At 36.2% G+C, this 19,542-nt stretch overlaps 1 protein-coding gene across 7 annotated transcripts in view; it reads right to left on the bottom strand.

Annotated features, from left to right (window-relative positions):
• Window positions 1–1,962: 1,962 nt before the first annotated feature.
• Window positions 1,963–19,542, bottom strand: part of TTC13 (tetratricopeptide repeat domain 13) — a 104,469-nt gene continuing 86,889 nt past the window's right edge. For 3 of the 7 annotated variants that reach the window (XM_056816145.1, XM_056816144.1, XM_056816143.1), the window contains exons 19-23: window positions 8,305–8,440; window positions 7,169–7,248; window positions 5,107–5,185; window positions 4,867–4,946; window positions 1,963–2,864 (exon numbers count right to left, since the gene is read on the bottom strand). In XM_056816145.1, the coding sequence (XP_056672123.1) occupies window positions 2,750–2,864; window positions 4,867–4,946; window positions 5,107–5,185; window positions 7,169–7,248; window positions 8,305–8,440 (490 nt within the window). In that variant the 3' untranslated portion in view covers window positions 1,963–2,749. Of the gene's footprint in view, window positions 2,865–4,866; window positions 4,947–5,106; window positions 5,186–7,168; window positions 7,249–7,601; window positions 7,669–8,304; window positions 8,441–19,542 lie in introns of those variants that run through there. The other 4 variants (XM_056816142.1, XM_056816141.1, XR_008916269.1 and 1 more) reach the window with 3 other exon arrangements.

Consider the following 19,542-nt stretch of genomic DNA (forward strand, 5'->3'; position numbering starts at 1 on the left):
ATCTTTACCTTTTTTGCTATCCTTGTACTCAAAGTAAAAACATCTTTTTAAGGTTGGGAACAAAAATTTCACTGGGGAGAAGTGATGGGCTCAGAATGGGGAGGGAATGCTACAGAATAGATGAATTACCATTTGAGGAAGGTTCAGGAACAAGGTAGGGTACGGCTTTTATACGGTAAGGGGCTTGAAGAAAACACCTGGCTAAAAAACCAAGGCATCCATGGTACCCAACACATTTCTGGGGTAGATTGCTAAGAGTGCCAGTTTCCTGCCTTCTTGTCTTACTGACATGACAATGGCTATAACTTCTATTCTGGGCACCATTCATATTTGGAAGATGCAAACTATTCTTCTGGTCTTCAGTAAACATCTTTAAGCAAGACTGAACCAAATCTATAACTCATAGTGGCCCTGAGACCCATCCAGTTTGACAAGGGGTAAGATGGTGGAGAGTTAGTTCCTCTTAGATCCTACATGAAAGGGGGCCCAAGACGATTCAATTTCATCATCATCTCCCACTTGGATGTACGGGTCTTCCATTATGCCCAAGTAAGTCCAGTATCCTCTTCCATCTCTAGTTTATGTGTTGTCTCCTCTCATTAGATGGGGGAGATCCTTGAGGGACACAGAACTTGTCTTTTTATCTTTCTTTGTATCAGTACCTGGCACAGTGCAGGGACTTAATAGATCATTACTGACAGAGTGACAGCCTTACAAGCAGGGTTTCCTCAAATTCTGCAAAAGAGGATTGTCCCTTGGTAGCACAGGAAAATGAGGTAAAATTAAAGGCCAATTCTTGATATTGTGTGAACTTAATATATATAAATTTATACCTCTCTTTCCTTTCTAAAAGTAAAATTTAGAAAATCCATTTCTGTCTCACTTCTACCGTTTAGACTGGGTTAAGAACAAGGCTCACATGCATATGATGGGAGGAAGCCAGAGTCGTTGGCTCTCTGGTATCCTGGAAGATGCTTGCAAAGCCTCTTGTCCCATATGACTTGTGGCATATGACCTGGATTTGAGGTCAAGTCGGTCCAACCAGGGAAACCCAGAAAAAGTGACATTATTGGGGTTATAAGTTGGGGATTGAGGAAGTAGCGTGATTTCTTTGCCAACAACAGAGACACACAGTGAGCAACAAACTCAGATTAGCTAGAGGGACCCCCTTTGCTTTGTCTCCAAACTTCACCTTTTAATATACAGTCTTCAGAGAATCTTAATCCTAACAATATGGTGGTAGCTAGAATTTTTAAATTAATGGGCTTAAATCTTTAAATTATTGGATTTAATTCTATATTTCACAGATGCACATAATTTGAGAGTTGGAAGGGACCTTAGTAAGCCTAGTAGGCTATAATAATTTGATAAATATATAATAGACGGTGTGTGTGTATGTGTGTGTGTGTGTGTGTGTGTGTGTGTGTGTGTGTGTCTGTATTCATCTGGAAAGTCATCTCCCTGATTGCCCCACTTACCTCTGACCATCTCCTCCAAATTCACTTCCTTCCTAAATAAAACCTAACCTTGTTCTTAGTCATTCCTTTATCCTGTGTCCCTTCAGAATATATGGCTTCTCTGCAGAATGTTTATATTCATTTGTGCATACAAAAAAGCATACATTCCACTTGTATGTTGGTTTGCTGATATTTTAAGTCATTTTCCACACTTTGTAATAATGTACCTGGTTGGAGTGAAAGCTTTATCCATATTTCCTTTTCTATCACATAATGTGTCAGTCTAGTATCAGTGTTCTGTATACATTGCAGTGGCCAAGCTTAAGAGAAAGCTCTTATTTGGCTTTCTCCGATACAATCGTTTTGGACATTTCTCATTTGGGTACCCTGTGTGCAGATCATTCTGTGCTATACAAACACAGGCCATTCTTATGTGTCTTTTGTGTATGCCAGCACTTAAAAAGAATAGTTAAGGTTCCAAAACACTCACAAACGTCAAAGAAAATGAATTTCAAATGGTAACCTTTTAATTAACCACAGTTTCACTGTTTTCACTGCCATCCTCCCCAAACCCCAAATGGAAACCAGATTTTGTAAAATCAGCAGTAGCTCTTGATTTTTGAATTTTCATACACTGCTACCTGAAATAGCAACCAGTTAATACCACACACACAAACGTGTGCGCGCGTGTCAAAAATTAGTGATGTATAACAGTATTGCATTTGAGTTAGGTCACTAGTTGACAACTGCATCACAAAAATTTTCTGTGTTTACTGTGTGGCAGTCATCAATGACTCAAAAACATTTGAGATCCTGAACACAAAGTAGAACTTTATATGAGCTGAAAAAGGACAATGATCTTTATCAGAAAATTCTTAAAGGGAAATAATTCCTTAGGGGAAAAAACCCATTGCGGTATGTAAGGAATAAAGTCAGATATCTGTTCATTCATGGTTATTTCATTTTTAATTACTAATTTTTGGCCTCTAAAAGTAAACGTATATACTGTTTTGCTATAGGGAAGCAGTGTTATGGCTATTAATGGAAACCAACAGGCCACTGGCCAATGCATTTTTTCCCTCCCAGACTTTTTAGGCCCATCCCCAAAACTTCTCATGATTTCTGAGTCTGGAAAAGTAAAGAAAATGCTTTCAAGTATTCAGTTCCTATCAAAAACTGGTATCAAAAGTAATAAAGGACCTAATTTCTTCATAATTTTACTTTTCAAAAAAATAACTTAAGGGAAGCAAGAGGTCCCAGCCCTTTACTTTATAATAAATACTATAGAACAACTATAGTTTCTTAAAACACCGTGGAGAAGAGTCTGTATTTAGCACCTCAATCATTGTTCTTAATGTTGGAAATGTCTCTGATACTGATGGAAGACTCTTGTAAGAAGGAGAAATACTGAAAGAGAAGAAAAAAAAAGGAAGCACATGAAGACAACATAATTTACCCTAAAAAGGCAAGATTTTTATTACAACTATGTATTCATCCCCATTCCCTAACACCACGTACTGGGTGTTGTAAGGAGAGAAATTGGGGGGGGGTGGAAATAGCTTTGTGTTAAGTAGATAGAAAAATGGTCAGGATTCATTAAGAAAACAAAGTATTAAGCACCTACTTAATGTGCCAGCACTGTGTTAAATACTGAAAATACAAATTCTATAAGAGTCCTTGCCCCCTCAAAAAGCTTACATTCTGTGAGATAGGGAGAGAGGGTAAGAGGAGGTGGAAGAGAATAACATGTATATAAAAATATTACCTCTTTTATACAAAATAATTTATAGAGTAGGGTACTAAGAGAGGCTTTCTGTAGGAGGGGTAGTACTTGAAATGAGCCTTGAATTGGGTTCAGCTAATAGATTAGTTTTGCCAATAAACAAATAAATAAATGCCTTCCCCACCCCACCTGCCATTTTCTTTCCTTTGTAAAGTGTAAATAGCTCTTCTTTAAATTTAATTCTGAGGTTATGTAAGAAAAGGAGGGTTCAAATTATGTGATAAAGGGACATCTGACCTTCAAAGAGCATTTTTGGGAAATAGCAAAATTTACAAAAGGTAGAGTCAAATGCTTGAGTCAACCTGGAATAAGAGAAGGTACTTGATAAAAAAAAAAACGTGCATTTCTAAAGTTGTTAGACTGCTGAGTTTCGGAGGAAACCTATCTAGAAAGCTATCTAGTTAGCACAAACAATCCTTTCATTTGATAAATGAGGAAAATGAGGCCCATGGAGGTTAATGACTTAAAAGTCACACAGGCAATAATCATTCAAACTGGGTTTTGAATCTAGGATCTCCTGATACCAGAACCATGGAGAGGTTTCTAAATATTGGTAATCTTGGTAAACAGCTCACTTTAGAACTGACTTTTAAAGAATACAGGGAAGTTCCTCAGCAATTATGAGGATGACTGTGATGTCAAATGGATCTGAAAGTAAAATGATGAGTAGACAGATGTGTAATCTCAAGAGTAGGGAAGGAGAAAAAAGAAATAAGGATTTCAGATCTACTTATTTGCTGCTGCTTTGATTTTGACTTAACATAAAACTGATTTGGCCTTCTTAGATGTTTCTGAAAACAAAAGCCTGAAAACACCATAGAAGCTTCAATTCCCCTCTTCTACCTCCTATGGAAAAGTCTCTGGTGGCCTACTGCTAACTATTTAAAATTTGTTATTGAACAGTATTTACTTGCTAAAAATTACAGTAAAGACTTCTCAAAATTGAAAACATGGAAAAAAGGAATTTATATTTTCTGCTTAATGAAAAATCTGAAAATTAATTTACTTGTGTTTTCAACAAATTAATACAAGATAATAATGGCACCAAGGATTTTAAGCAAGGAATGACTTTTCTAATGATGTGGAAATAAAAAACTGATTATTTTGAAACTAGGTTAGAAAAAAGATGTTTTTGTTTTGTAAATAAATTTTGCTTCCAACAATTAGCCTCATTTAAAAAAATCTATATTTTACCCACTCTGCTCAGTAAAGCTGTAAAAGAAGTATATCTAAAAATTTAAAGTATGAATGAAGCTTACTTAGTCAATAATAATTACTCAGAGCATAAAAACTACTTCTTTAAGGATCTTTGTTCAGTTGTTTCAGTCATGTCTTTGTGAACCCTATTTTGGGTTTTCTTAGCAAAGATACTGGGAGTGGTTCATTTGATAGATTTTGAGGAAACTGAGGCAAACAGGATTAATTAACTTGCTGGGGGTGGTTATCCAGCTAATAAGTGTCTGAGGCCAGATTTGAAAATGAGTCTTCTTGACTTTAGGCCTGGTGCTCTATCCACTATGTCACACTTTGCTGTCCCCTTTAAGGATCTAGAAGGATTAACTAGATGTTTGCTATGTACCCAGTCTTGTAACAATATTCAACATATTCCCCAAAACAATTAGTTACCTTTGTAAGCTCATCCAGCTTTTGGCTATTTTGCTGAAGGCCTCTGATCCAGGAGCTGTCATGGCTTCAAAGTCAACTAACTGGAGAGGGAAAAAAAAGAGAACAACTTCAGCTTTTATATGGGTTAGTACTGAAGAAAATAGCTTGAAATCAATTGATGTACCTTGAAATAAAAAAAAAAATCACCAACTTAAATTTAACATACAATTGACTAACTTTCTTTTTCAAACTCCAACATACCTTTCCTTTGGGGATTTTTCCGGCTACTTCCTTCCCACTTGCCATCAACGCACCCACAATCACAGAATAAGCTATTACACTATGTAGACAAAAAGCAACAATGATCAAATTCCACCACGCGGATGTGACCTCTTCTATAATATAACACAGCAGCCTTGACTTAAAAGAGCTTAACTTCCATATCTATTTACAACAGTTTTTTGGAGTCCCCAGAATGAAATTAGAGACTTTTGGAATGAGACAGTCCCCTAAGAAATCATTTAGTCAGCATTCTAGAGATCTAATCAATTTGTTTTAAACATCTTCCTTTAGTACTATATATCAAGTAATCTAATCAAGACTAATAAAAACTAAATAGACTGTAACACTTAGTAAGGCTTAAGGAATTACATGGAATCATCTCTTTAGTTTTAGTCCTAGTCTCATTCACTTTTATTTCCTATTCTCATTCATTTTCATTACAATGATCTAAGAAACAAAAAATAATGTTTTTGTCATTTCTAATGTTAATAATATTAACGTAGTGTTAAAATGATTAGATCTATGATAATCTTAGTAGTGTAGATGTCTTCCAAAACCCATCCTTTGTAGTCCTTTGCCTAATTCAAGACTTATTTGCCCCTTTTAGGTTTATGAAATCAAGCTGTGAGGTGGGAATGAATATTATTTTCCCTTTTTGATGAGGAAACTTGAAACTCTTAAGAGGTTATAGGGCTTGCCCCAGTGCACGCAATTAGGAAGTATTAGCTGGCACTTGAATCTTGAACTCTTGATTCCTAGTCTTCACAGTACAAAATAGTGGCCAGAGAGCCCCGACCTGTTTTAAGTGCTGCCTCTGACATAGACTGGCTATGTGACACTGAGTTATAATAAAGCCATTTAACCTCAGTGATCTGGACAACACTCCAGGACTGCTAATGGCAAAGAAGGTGCCAGCCTGCATGGGCAAAGGGAGTTTCCACACTGGAGAGTCCCCAGGGGAATCCCAAGCCTGTTCCTAACTATGTCCTTCATAAAGGGCGCCATAGCCCAAGGCTTCATCAGGGAGTAGAGGTGACCTTGATAGATCTACTCATCTACATATGTATGCAAAAAAAATCTTCATCTTTAAAACTCTGATAACACCCTACAATACTTTAAAGCCAAATAGCACATGATGACCAGAACAATATGAAAACTGACTTGTTCTATTGGCCTGACTCCTCTACTAATTCATTGGCTCAGGAACTTTGACTTACTCTATTTTGGGGCTGGTTAGGCAATCTGGTCCATCCCCTCTCTTCCTCCCCTCTGGAGCTCACCAGATGAATGTTGAACTTAGTTGTAGACACTAATTAGAATCGCCTGCTCTAGCTCAGAAACTCCCAAGCTCAAGAAATCAGATAGCCCCAGCCTCATGAGGAATATGTGAGACATGCTCGGCAAAAGCTTCCTTAAGATACTTAGATGCTTGAAGCCTAGACTTTCTCCATATACTCTAGAGGTTAATTATATATACAAGAAAGCCATTTTTCCAGGTCTTAAGGATGTTTTTGAAATGTTGCAACATAGTACAACAGAAAAAAGAAATGAATAAATAAAAGTGTGTGCCAGGGCTAAAACCCAAATATCCCCAAGGGTTCAATTACCAAGAGAAGAACAAGGAAAAGGTTCAGATACTTAAACATTATCAAAATTAGTGTGACAGTTTATATCTCTATAGAAATTAGCTTTATTACACCTAGGCACCGATGATTCAAATCTCACTTGAATGATAATAGTTCAGAAAATCTGTGTGCAAATTTGCTTTTCAGAGAACTGAAGGAGGGGAACTCATCTTTAGAATTCCCTCTTTGGTATTAGCAGATTGCATCTTTGGCCAATAATAGTACAAATCCAATTTTTAAAAACTGTCATTTTCTAATGACAGTCCTTTAAGGGGTAGCATTTTAGTCATGTTCTGAGCAGCAGGAGAAGAGTACTTGTTGGCTAATATTTTATTTTTTCTCAATATTTAAATTTCTATTTGTACTCTAAGGTAGTTCATACAAAGGGCACAATTTTTCTAATTAAGGACACTGACCTGGATCCTCTGGAGAGTGGCATTAAGTTGTAGAAGTAGTAAACTAAGGACAAGATTAGATTGCAGACAGCATCAGCCTCCTGGGGAGGGAAACAGAAGTCCATGAACAGAAAATATTGGGTTGTAAAATAATCATTAGTAAGGTCATGAGACACACAGGAATTATTTCCATTAAGAAAACATTGGTTTATTCCTCCCTACAAGGAATGAAACTATCTAACTTCTCCATCTTATCATATCCCTAATTAATCCTAATGTGTACTCTATAACTACACTGTTTCCTTTCTTCTAGAGGAATTGAGTGATTTCCATCTTAATTTGTTTTCCCTTTTCCATAAAAGACAAGGTACACATGCAAACTATAACTAAATGATTAAAGAAATTTAGTTTAATGTAAAACTCAGATAAGTTTTAAGTCTTTTTGCTAACATTACCTCATAAATCCTCACGACGACATATACAAACTGATAAATTGATGTCAGAGAGAGGATGTGATTTTCCTGGGGTCACAAAGCAAATCAGTGATGAGACTGAATTAGAATTTAGACTAGGCAAGCAATCAAGGCTTTAAAGTTAATAAAATAGGAAAGATCTGAAAAACACAAAGCACATATAACCTGAAGTGCACTCATTACTATAAGCAAGTCAAAAAGAAATACATCATAATTAATTAAAAATGGGAGTTTACATAAATAACTATCATGAATCAACTGATGATAATTATTCATAGCAATTATAATGAGAGAATGAAAATGGCAGGGGAAGATCTTGCTCATGCCATTTTCATTAGAGAGCAGTTTCTCAAATAGTTTTAGCCAAACCAAAATTATATCATACTGCAAGTACCTTGCTTTAGTTGTATCATACTGCTCTTAAAAAATGGAAATCAATCATTGTGTTTCCTTTAATCAAAGTTGCTACATTCTAGATTTTTGCAGTTTTGTTCTTGCTTTATATGTGTGTATGTTAAAGAATAGTATCAGAAAAGGAATGTCATATAGAATAATTCAAGATTATTACATGTATAGTGTATATGCTTATGCTTTCATCATGGAAAAGGTTAGTATCCCCTCCTCCCCAAAATATTTATATTAAGAATTAACCCCATTTGGGAGAAAGGGGAAATAATAACCTACCCCAAGTTCTGATGAGAGAATTAATACTTTTCCTTTAGTTGTGAGATCTTTATACAGGGCATCTATTTCAGCATGATATAACTGTGTTCTTTCTTCTGTGGTTTGAGTTTCCACAGAAAATAATATATTGCCAACCCTGAAAGCACAAGAATGAACAGAAATGATAGAGATTATACAACTAATTCATAAAAGAAGCAAAATCCAGAAAGTTTTCTTGATGTGGCAGGAGAAACAGTTAAATATATGCCTATCTTCTCTTTCACTCTATATAACCTCTAAGGATGCTGCTTTCGTGAAAAGCCACCTGAAAGACTGCTTTGCCTGGTTTCCTCTATAAGTTTAGCTTAATAAAGGGAAAAACAGCTCTATGACTAGGCTGACTTAAAGCTGCCAAAGAATAATATTTTAGAATGATTCTTTACCAGATAGCTTCTACTGTTATGGCTGAAAGTTACTTGCTCTGAAAAATGTTTTGGGAGTAGCCAATCATGAACACTTACCATGTGCAGTTTATGTAACTAAGTATTGGGGGTAAGTATATGGCCTTAGAGGAAATTGCAAACTAGAATTCATATACATCTATATCTTGTTCATTGTTTTATACATCTGGAATATCTTATTAAAAAAAGAAACAAAAACAGTCTTGATCCCAATGTAATTAAACTAATGCTGCAATCTCATATAGCTTACCCAAAGGAGCTTAAACTGAGTATTTTAGGCTATGTATTAAAATCTTTAAATTGAGAACCCTAGCAGAGTCCTTTTATAAGACAGGTAGTTTATATAGTAATCATTGTATTCAAAGGGGAACAAGCAGATTGACTCAATCAAGGAGCCAAGAAAATATAACCTTTAACAGGATATAAGAGACAAGGAGTTGAGTATAGGGCAAAATTTGACATAAAAACTAGGCTTGGAAAGGCAAATTATTTTAAAATATTAGATAAAGAGCCTGAGCCCTTAAAATGACTAATGAAATACAGAATAAAACACAAAAGGAAACAGTTGAATCTATAATAAACATCTGCAAAAATGTTAACTTTACTAATAATGAAAAATGTAAAAAAAAAAACTAAGGTACCATTTCATATGCATGAAATTGACAAAAAATAAATTAAAATGACAAGACAATGGATAAAGGGGCCTATGGGAAAACAGGCATATTCATTATTGTTAAAATTACAAATTGGTATAACTTTTTTTCAAAAAAGAGTCATGAAAGTGATTATATCCAATAATCTCATTACTGGAGAGAAATTCTAGGACAAAATTGATTAAAAACTCACTCAAATGGCCAAGTCAGGATTTGAACCCATGTTTTCTGACTCCAAATCCAGGATTCTTTCATTGTCCCACATTATATCAATAAATGTCAGAGTTCTCTGTTACAAATGCCAAATGTTCTTTCCTCCACACCATCTTGCCTCTTAGTTATAGCTGAGCTATTTTTTAAGGAAAAAAGCTGAAAATAACCTAAATAGCCAATAGTTAGAAAATAGCTAATCATACTTTAAGTGTAATGGAATAATGCTACTAAAGAGAATAGAGGCAGCCAGGTAGCACAGTAGACAGAGTGCCAAATTTAGAGTCAGGAGGACCTGGGTTCAAACCTGTCCTTACACACTTCCTAGTCGTATGACCCTAGGCAAGTCACTTAATACCATAATGCCTAGTCGTTGATACTCTTTCTCTCTTAGAATTGATACTAAGACAGAAAGGAAGGGCTTTAAAAAAAAAAAAAGGACAAATGAGATAGCCTAGTGCCCAGAGAGCTGGAAATGATGATGATGATGATGATGACGATAGTTAATATTTCTACATAAGAATAATTTACGATTTACAATGCATTTTATATACATTATCATGTTTGATTCTGGTTTCAAGTCCAGCCTCTGATTTATATGGCTAGTGACAGCCTGGGGAAGTCCCTTAACCTATCAATGTCCCAGATAACTTGCTGGCTATTATGGTATGCAGATCTGGTGCTATTTGCATGGGTGGAGTGAGTTGCTCAGTGAGAGTTCCCTATATGTATCAGTGTAATCTTATCTTTCCTCCCCCAAAGTAGAGATCCAGGAAAATAAGAAATAAGATCAGACATGAAATAAAGAAAAACTGTCTAGAAAAATATGATATGGTTTATATTGCCAGGTGAACATATTAAAAAAACAATCAAAGAAATTGGTAGGAGCCACTGATATAGGAGAAATTAATCACTGCTTTCAGCTTCTGTGCTGTAACAATCTATAGGATGGAAATAAAACAAAGTACCTGCCTCACTGAATTGTTGTAGTGCTAAATAAAGTATGAAAAAAAAAGACTTCCTTTTTCAAATTCTATCCAAATATACTTTTAAAAATTATTCCTGAAGCAGGACATCCGGGTTAAGATGGCCACAGAATAGAAGCAAGGATCTTTTCCTCACAACTGACCAATATAAAGTACCTCAAAAGGACAAAAATCAAAATCAAATGAGTGAAAGGGCTAGGGAGCAGCCTTGAAAGTAGGCAGGGTTTGGGCATTTCCACACTATAAGGGGGTAAAATTGCACCTACCAAAACACAAGCTGATCACCCCTTCCCCAATCCACCTACCACACCAGAGTCAGGGAAGCACGAGCACTGGGCAATCTCTATTTTCTTGGGGGGAAGGGGGAGGGAGAGGCTGGCTGAGGACACCACCAACTTACTCCTGAGAGCAGCAAGACTCCAGGCCCCAGAAGGCTGAGGAACATGGAGCTTGGGCTCAGAGATAAGCGAGGGGATGCTCAGAGCAGACTCAGCGGAGACTGAAAAATAGCCTCAGGGCAAAACCCACTCTGTAGCTTGATACTGAGAGAGCTGCCTACTCCGCAGTCAGACTTTGGCTGGGAAGGAAAAAAAAAAACTAACACAGCAGTGGCCACCTACACCCAAGAATCTACAAGTACAAAAAAAAAATTAGAAAAAGGACTCTAACCCTGGAGAACTTCTATGGAGAAAAATAAAATACAGAGGAGATAGCAAAGGGCAACAAACAAACACATTCAAACTTGCAAAAAAAAAATGGAAACTGGTCACAAGCTTTCGAGGAACTCAAATTTGAGTTCAAGAACCAAGTAAGAAAGACAGAAGAAATTTGGCAAGGAAAGTGGGAAATAGTTCAAAATGAACAACAAAAAGAAAACAATTTAAAAGACAGAATCTCCCATTTGGAAAAAGAAATCCAGAAATCATATGAAATGATAAGCAAATTGGGGACCAGAATTAAACAGCTGGAAGACATGAAAAGCAGAATAGACTAAAATGAAAAGGAAAATCAAAAGATCATCATAACTGAAAATCAGTCTTTAAAGACTAGAATTGGGCAAATAGAAGCTAATGATATCACAAAACAGCAAGAATTAATAAAGCAAAATCAAAAGAATGACAAAATAGAAGGAAACATGAAATATCTCATTGAGAAGACAATAGACTTGGAAAACAGGTCCAGGGGAGACAATTTGAGAATCATAGATCTAGTTGAAAGCATAGAAAAAAACAGAAACTTTGACATGTTAAAAGAAATTATCCAAGAAAATTGCCCTGATATTCTTGAACAAGAGGGCAAAATAGACATTGAAAAAATCCATAGATTATCCTCTACATTAAATCCTCAAACAATAACCCTCAGGAACATAATTGCCAAGAATCAACTAGTTACCCAGCAAAACTGACTATATTCTTACAGGGGAAAGTATGGTTACTTAATAAAATAGAAGAATTCCAAATATTTGTAAAGGAAAGCACAGACCTGAACAGAAAATTTGATGCCCAAACACAGAACTCAAGAGAATCGTCAAAAGGTTCTTAAGAAAGAGGGAAACAAGAAAAAAAAACACTTTTTTTAAGAGACCCAAAAAGTTAAAATGATATGTATCCCTATAGGAAAAGAGGTCATTGGTAACTCTTAAAAATTGTTATCATGACCTGGGTAGCTAGAAGAATTATACTTAGAGGGAACAGTGACAAACTGTATAGGAAGAAATGCCAAGACATAAATATGTATATAGATATGTATGCATAAATATATATATATATTTGTATATATGTATATACACATATATACATACAACTAGAGTTATAAAAAGAGCTTAATACTAAGAGAAATGAGAAAAGAAACAAAATAGGGTAAATTTATATGTCACAAAGAAGCACATGGCAGGAGGGGGGAGAACATCAATACACTGGAAGGGTAAAGAGGCTGGAGATAGGAAATATTCAACTTTTACATGCATTGAAATTGGCTAAAAGAAGGAAGAACAATCAAATACATTAAGGCAGAGAATTGATTTGCACCCTATAGGGAAGTAGAGGGGTAACAAACAGACTGGTGGGGAGAGAAGTAATACAAAGGAGAGGGGAGTAGTTTAAAAGGACTGTAAAGAAAAAAAGAGGGGAATAAGAAGGGAGGGAGGTAGAAAAGGAAGTAAAATAAGCGTGGGAATTAGGGGGTCCGATTAAAAACAAAATACTGGTGTAGAAGGAAATAGTGGAAGAACAAATGGCAGGACCAGAAGTGGAAATCAAAATGCTGGGAAATACACAACTGGTAATCATAACTCTGAATGTGAATGGAATGAACTCACCCATAAAATGCAAGCGAATAGCAGTGGATTAGAAACCAAAACCCTACCATATGCTGTCTATAAGAAACATACATGAGGAAGGTAGACACACATAGGGTAAAAGTAAGAGGATGGAGCAAAATCTATTGGGCATCACCTGATAAAAAGAAGGCAGGAGTCACAATCATGATATCTGACAAGGCCAAAGTAAAAATAGATATAGTCAAAAGAGACAGGGAAGCTAATTACATCCTGATAAAAGGCAGTATAGACAATGAGGAAATATTAGTACTCAATATGTATGCACCAAATGGCATAGCATCCAAATTTCTAAAGGAGAAATTAGTGGAGTTCAAGGATGAAATAGAAAAAACTATACTAGTGGGAGACCTGAACCTTCCTCTATCAGAACTAGATATATCAAACCAAAAAATAAATAAGAAAGAGGAAAAAGAAGTGAATGAAATCTTGGAAAAATTAGTTAGTAGATATGTGGAGAAAAATAAATAGGGACAAAAAGGAATACACCTTCTTTTCAGCAGCATATGGTACATTCACAAACACTGACCATGTACTAGGGCATAAAAACATGGTAAACAAGTGAAAAAGAGCAGAAATAATAAATGCAACCTTCTCAGACCACAATGCAATGAAAATAATAATTAGTAAGGGTTGTGAAGATTGGATTTAGCTATCTACTGGTTGTAACAATGAGGACACTTAGCAATTCTTTTAATGTGAAGATTAAATTGTAATACCCTGATTGTAACAATGAAGGTTCTTAGCTCTCCTTTATTGGGAAGACTGAATTGTAATCTCCAATCTGTTTTTACATTTTAATCCCCAAAAGGTGGTAACTCAGTATCTGAAGTAGATCTACCCATTTTAACTACTAAAGGTGTGATCTAACCAAAAAAAAGTTATAATCTAATGAAAGAAGGTGTAAACTAAAGAGTGGTCAGTCCTGAAGAGGAGTGTCTGCTGTTATTGGTAGACGTGAAATTTAGGGGAGGTGACACAAGAGAAAAAGATCTTAAAAAGAGGACCACAGGGGCCAGAGGTATTCATTTGATATTCAAGCATTCGAGAATTGTGATGAGTGAAGAAGTCACTCAGAGGAGAGACTGGAAGATGGACTCTCAGACTTGGCTGTGGAACTGGACCCCTGGAGGAGCTTATGCAGGAGACCTCAGATTGCTTTCCTTTTATTATTATTTTTTAAACCCTTACCTTCCATCTTGGAGTAAATACTGTGTATTGGCTCCAAGGCAGAAGAGTGGTAAGGGCTGGGCAATGGGGGTCAAGTGACTTGCCCAGGGTCACACAGCTAGGAAGTGGCTGAGGCCATATTTGAACCTAGGACTTCACATCTCTAGGCCTGGGTCTCAATCCACTGAGCTACCCAGCTGCCCTCAGACTTATTTCCTTTTAGACGGTCACTGTTGGTGAGTAAAAGGTTGATTTAGTGACCCTGCCTTTCTGGAAGTGTAAACCTCCAAGAAAGGCCCATTGTCTTGAGACTTTTTTCCCTGATTAGGGACTTAGAATTTCTAACTGGCTCAGAGGAAGCAGGATTTCTCATTTATCTCATTCCTTAATACCTTCCCTCTATTAAATAAAACTACCATAAATTCCAATTTTATTTTAGTGATTCATTTTGAGATTTAATAATTAAATCCCTGGTGCCCACCAATTAAATATTTCAGTCCAACCAAATAAATTTTAACAAGGTATATGGAGAGGCAAATAAAAAATTAATTGGAAATTAAAAAATATGATTCTCCAAAATCAGTTAAAGACCAAATCATAGAAACAATTAATAATTTCATTAAAGAAAATGACAATGATGAGACATCCTTTCAAAATCTATGGGATGCAGCCAAAGCAGTACTCAGCAGGAAATTTATATCCTTGAGTTCATATATTAACAAATAAGGGAGGGCAGAGGACAATGAATTGGGCATGCATTAAAAAACTAGAAAGTGAACAAATTAAAAATCCTCAGATGAAGACTAAATTAGAGATCCTAAAAATCAAAGGAGAAATTAACAAAATTGAAAGTCAAAGAACTATTGATTTAATAAATAAGACTAGGAGCTGATACTTTTAAAAAACAAGTAAAATAGGCAAAGTACTGGTCAATCTAATTTAAAAAAGGAAAGAAGAAAACCAAATTGACAGTATCCAAGATGAAAAGGGAGACCTCACCTTTAATGAAGAGGAAATTAAAGCAATCATTAAAAATTATCATACCCATTTATATGGCAATAAATATGACAATCTAGGTGATATTGATGACTATTTACAAAAATATAAATTGCCTACACTAACAGAGGAAGAAACAGATTACCTAAATAATGCCATATCAGAAAAAGAAATTGAACAAGCCATCAAAGAGCTCCCTAAGAAAAAATCCCCAGGTCCAGATGGATTCACAAATGAATTCTATCAAACATTCAAAGAACAACTAATCCCAATATTATACAAACTATTTGACAGAATAAGCAAAGAAGGAGTTTTACCAAATTCATTTTACGACACAAATATGGTACTGATTCCAAAGTCAGGCAGATCAAAAACAGAGAAAGGAAACTACAGACCAATCTCCTTAATGAACATAGATGCAAAAATCTTAAATAGGATATTAACAAAAAGACTCCAGCAAGTGATCACAAGGGTCATTTGTTATGACCAGGTAGGATTTATACCAGGAATGCAAGGATGGTTCAATATTAGGAAAACCATCCACATAATTGACCATATCAACAAACAAACCAACAAAAATCACATACAAAGGAAGGTGTCCTTGCAGTCTCAGATCTCAAACTATACTATAAATCAGTGGTCATCAAAACAATTTAGTACTAAGAGACAGAAAGGAGGATCAGTGGAATAGATTTAGGGTAAATTACCTCAGCAAGACAGTCTATGATAAGCCCAAAGATCCAAGCTTTTGGGACCAAAATCTACTATTTGATAAAAAACTGCTGGGGAAATTGGAAGACGGTATGGGAGAGATTAGGTTTGGATCAACATCTCACAACCTACACCAAGATAAACTTGAATATAAAGAAGGAAACTATAAGTAAATTATGTGAACACAGAATAGTATACATGTCAGATCTTTGGGAAAAGAGATTTTAAAAGCAAGCAAGAGCTAGAATAAAATCACAAAATGTAAAATCAATAATTTTGATTACATCGAATTAAAAAGGTTTTGTACAAACAAAACCAACACAACCAAAATTAGAAGGGAAACAACAAATTGGGAAACAATCTTCATAACAAAAACCTCTGACAAAGGTCTAATTACTCAAAATTATAAAGAGCTAAATCAATTGTACAAAAAATCAAGCCATTCCCCAACTGATAAATGGGCAAGGGACGTGAATAGGCAATTTTCAGATAAAGAAATCAAAACTATCAATAAACACATGAAAAAGTGTTCTTAATCTCTCATAATTAGAGAAATGCAAATCAAAACAATTCTGATGTACCACCTCACACCTAGCAGATTGGCTAATATGACAGCAAAGGAAAGTAATAAATGTTGGAGGGAAAATGAATTTATCCAACCATTCTGCAAGGCAATTTGGAACTATGCACTATGCACAAAGGGCTTTAAAAGACTGCCTACTCCTTGATCCAGCCATGCTACTGGGTTTTACCCCAAAGAGATAATAAGGAAAAAGATTTGTACAAAAATATTCATAGCTGCACTCTTTGTGGTGGCAAAAAATTGGAAAATGAGGGGATGCCCTTCAATTGGAGAATGGCTGAACAAACTGTGGTATCTACTGGTGATGGAATACTATTGTGCTAAAAGTAATAATGAACTGGAGGAATTCCATGGGAACTGGAATGACCTCCAGGAATTGATGCAGAGTGAAAGGAGCAGAAACGGGTGAATGTAGTACACAGAGATGGATACACTGTCACACCATCGATAATGGACTTCTCTACTAATAGCAATGCTATGATCCAGGACAATTCTGAGGTACTTATGAGAAAGAACACTAGCCACATCCAGAGAAGGAACTGTGGGAGTAGAAACACAGAATAAAAACATTTGCTGATCACATGATTTGATGGGGATAGGATTGGGATGTAGACTCTAAATGATTACACTAGTGCAAATATTAATAATATGGAAATAGATTTTGATCAATGATACAGGTGGAATTGTGTGTTGGCTATGGGGGCTGGGGGGGAGGGAGCAGGGAGGGGAAAGAACATGAATCATGGAACCATGGAAAAATATTTTAACTTAAATAAATAAACTTAATTAAAAATTAGTCCTTAAAGGGGCAGCTAGTTGGTTCAGTGGATGGACAGCCAGGCTCAGAGGTTCCAATCTTTCCTCAGACACTTCCTAGCTGCGTGACCACCATACGTCCCAACCCTCACTGCCCAGCCCTCACCACTCTTCTACCTTGGAACCAATACATTATTCTAAGACAGAAGGTAACAAGTAAAAAAAATTATCCCTGATACAATTCTAGAATGGATTAATAGGCTGATATAAGGTTTTGAGGATTAAGAACACCTGATTATCAGACTAAAGTATTTTCCCATGTTCTAACAGTACTATTTTGTTATGGTGATGCTACAGAGACGGTTTATCTGAAAATCAGTAAGGACAAACTCTAATGATTAACTCCGAGGACAGGATGGATGGGCAAGGACCGAATGAGAGTAGTTTCTACCAAACTGTAATCAGCTGAATGGCTAAAGAGTACCGACTAAAGTAAAAGTAAAGTAAAACCCTGAGAGTGGTCAGTCTTCATGGCTCTGTTCAAAGACCTCCTTTGTACTTATCAAATCCTCAGGTTGGCATTTCTTCTGGACAAGTCCGAGCTTCCCAAACAGAATCTAAACTCAAGAACTGGAAGTCTCTAAATGTTTTATGTATCTTTAAGTCCCCAGCGTGTACCATATCATAGATGTTTAATAAAAGCCAATGGTGACAATGATATCTGCTTATCCAGCTTGCTGTTGTTGAACTATATAAAGCATAGCAACACTATTCCATCTGTTTTATGCAGTTCTAACATTTCTTGGACTTCATTATAAAGGAGCTTCATTCCCATTTATTGAAAAATCCCTGTATTCATTTAGGGACCTTATGTGTGTATGTCAAAGCATTTCATTAAGTGGCATATTATCCTCATGTCACATTAAAGAAGCAAAGATCTATGACTAGTCCAAGGTTACATGATGATCCATTTCTCAGCTGGTCCTTCTGGCCCTCAGAACCATGTCCCTGTGGGTTATCTTCCCCTGGAACTTCCAGGGCCTGGGACCTCTTCAACGACCCTCTGGGGCCTTCTTAATTTGGGATCTCCCTCATTAAGGCCTGCCCTTAGGTGAGTTCCTCCTGGGGCTTCTGTTTTCTGGCGAGGCCCAAGCTAGCTTGGCTTCATTCTCCTCCCAGCCCTGTTCCTGACTTCTGGACTTCAAAATGATGCCCTTGTGCCAGGCCTTGATTGACCAGGCTAACATTAACTTTGTTAATCCCATTTGCTTTTCAGCCCCCTTTAGTGTGTGATATCCTCCCTCCCCCATTAGAAGTAAACTCTTTGAAGGCAGGGACTATCTTTTTGTTTGTATTTGAATCCCCAGCACCATACACAAAATAAACAATAAATGTTTGTTTCCTTCTTTCCCTTAGGAAATACAAATAAAGAGTAGACTTGCTGAATGGGATCAACTTTGTATTTGTCATTTAACCAAATGACCAAAATTGGCTATGGTGTTGCCTAAAACTCAATAATTAAATATAAAACAGCAAGCACAGGAATTCTAGTCTTGCTTTCCCTTTGACTAATCTACACTTTATTTTACTCTCTCAATTTCCATGTTCCATTCCAAATCATTTGCCAGTTGCTTTTTCTGGCCCAAATTTGATCACACTTGATTTTAAACTCTAAGTTCCTTTCTCCATTTCAAATTAGATTTGATTTTACAGCTTTGCCAGTGAGTGTGTCTGAGATGTCTTGTTAAATGCAGCTGCTGACCATAACAGTATTTTGTCCCATTCCCAGACATGAATTGCCCGAGGGCATGTACCAGTTTTGGGCTGCTCCTCCAAGTCTTTCTCCCATGGACTATGCCACAGCTCCCCAAGAGATTATTTAGCCCTGCTCCCCTTTGCCCTTCTTGGGTATCCCAGTACCCTGTGAGGGACCCAGATTGCAACCTCTTCTTGCCCCAATTAAAGACCCTTTATTATTGCTACTTTGGCAATCTTCTTTAAATCAGGTTGAACATAAACTCTGCTTATTCTTTCCTCCCCTTCCTAATCACATGAAGACACAATACTTCTCAACTGCCACAATCACTCAAAATCCTAAAGGTAATTTTTGAGACAGTTTCTTACAGGTTCAATGACCCAAAATACGAGTTTCCAAAGATATAGAAAGAAAAGTGCTTTCTAGAAAGGCCATTAGAACACTACATATAAAATATGGAAAGAAAACTACTAGATTTAGGCTCAGCAGGAAAGTCAAACTTAAGTCATATATTTATTTAGTACACTAAATTAAACTTCCAGATGTCCCACAAAAGTTAAGGGTTTATGACTTTTATTCCAATATCAAAATGAAAATTAACCAGATTATCTGTCTATACCACCCCTTATGATATTACTTCCA

Source organism: Monodelphis domestica, chromosome 2, assembly GCF_027887165.1.
Source record: "Monodelphis domestica isolate mMonDom1 chromosome 2, mMonDom1.pri, whole genome shotgun sequence".
NCBI classification, from domain to species: domain Eukaryota; kingdom Metazoa; phylum Chordata; class Mammalia; order Didelphimorphia; family Didelphidae; genus Monodelphis; species Monodelphis domestica.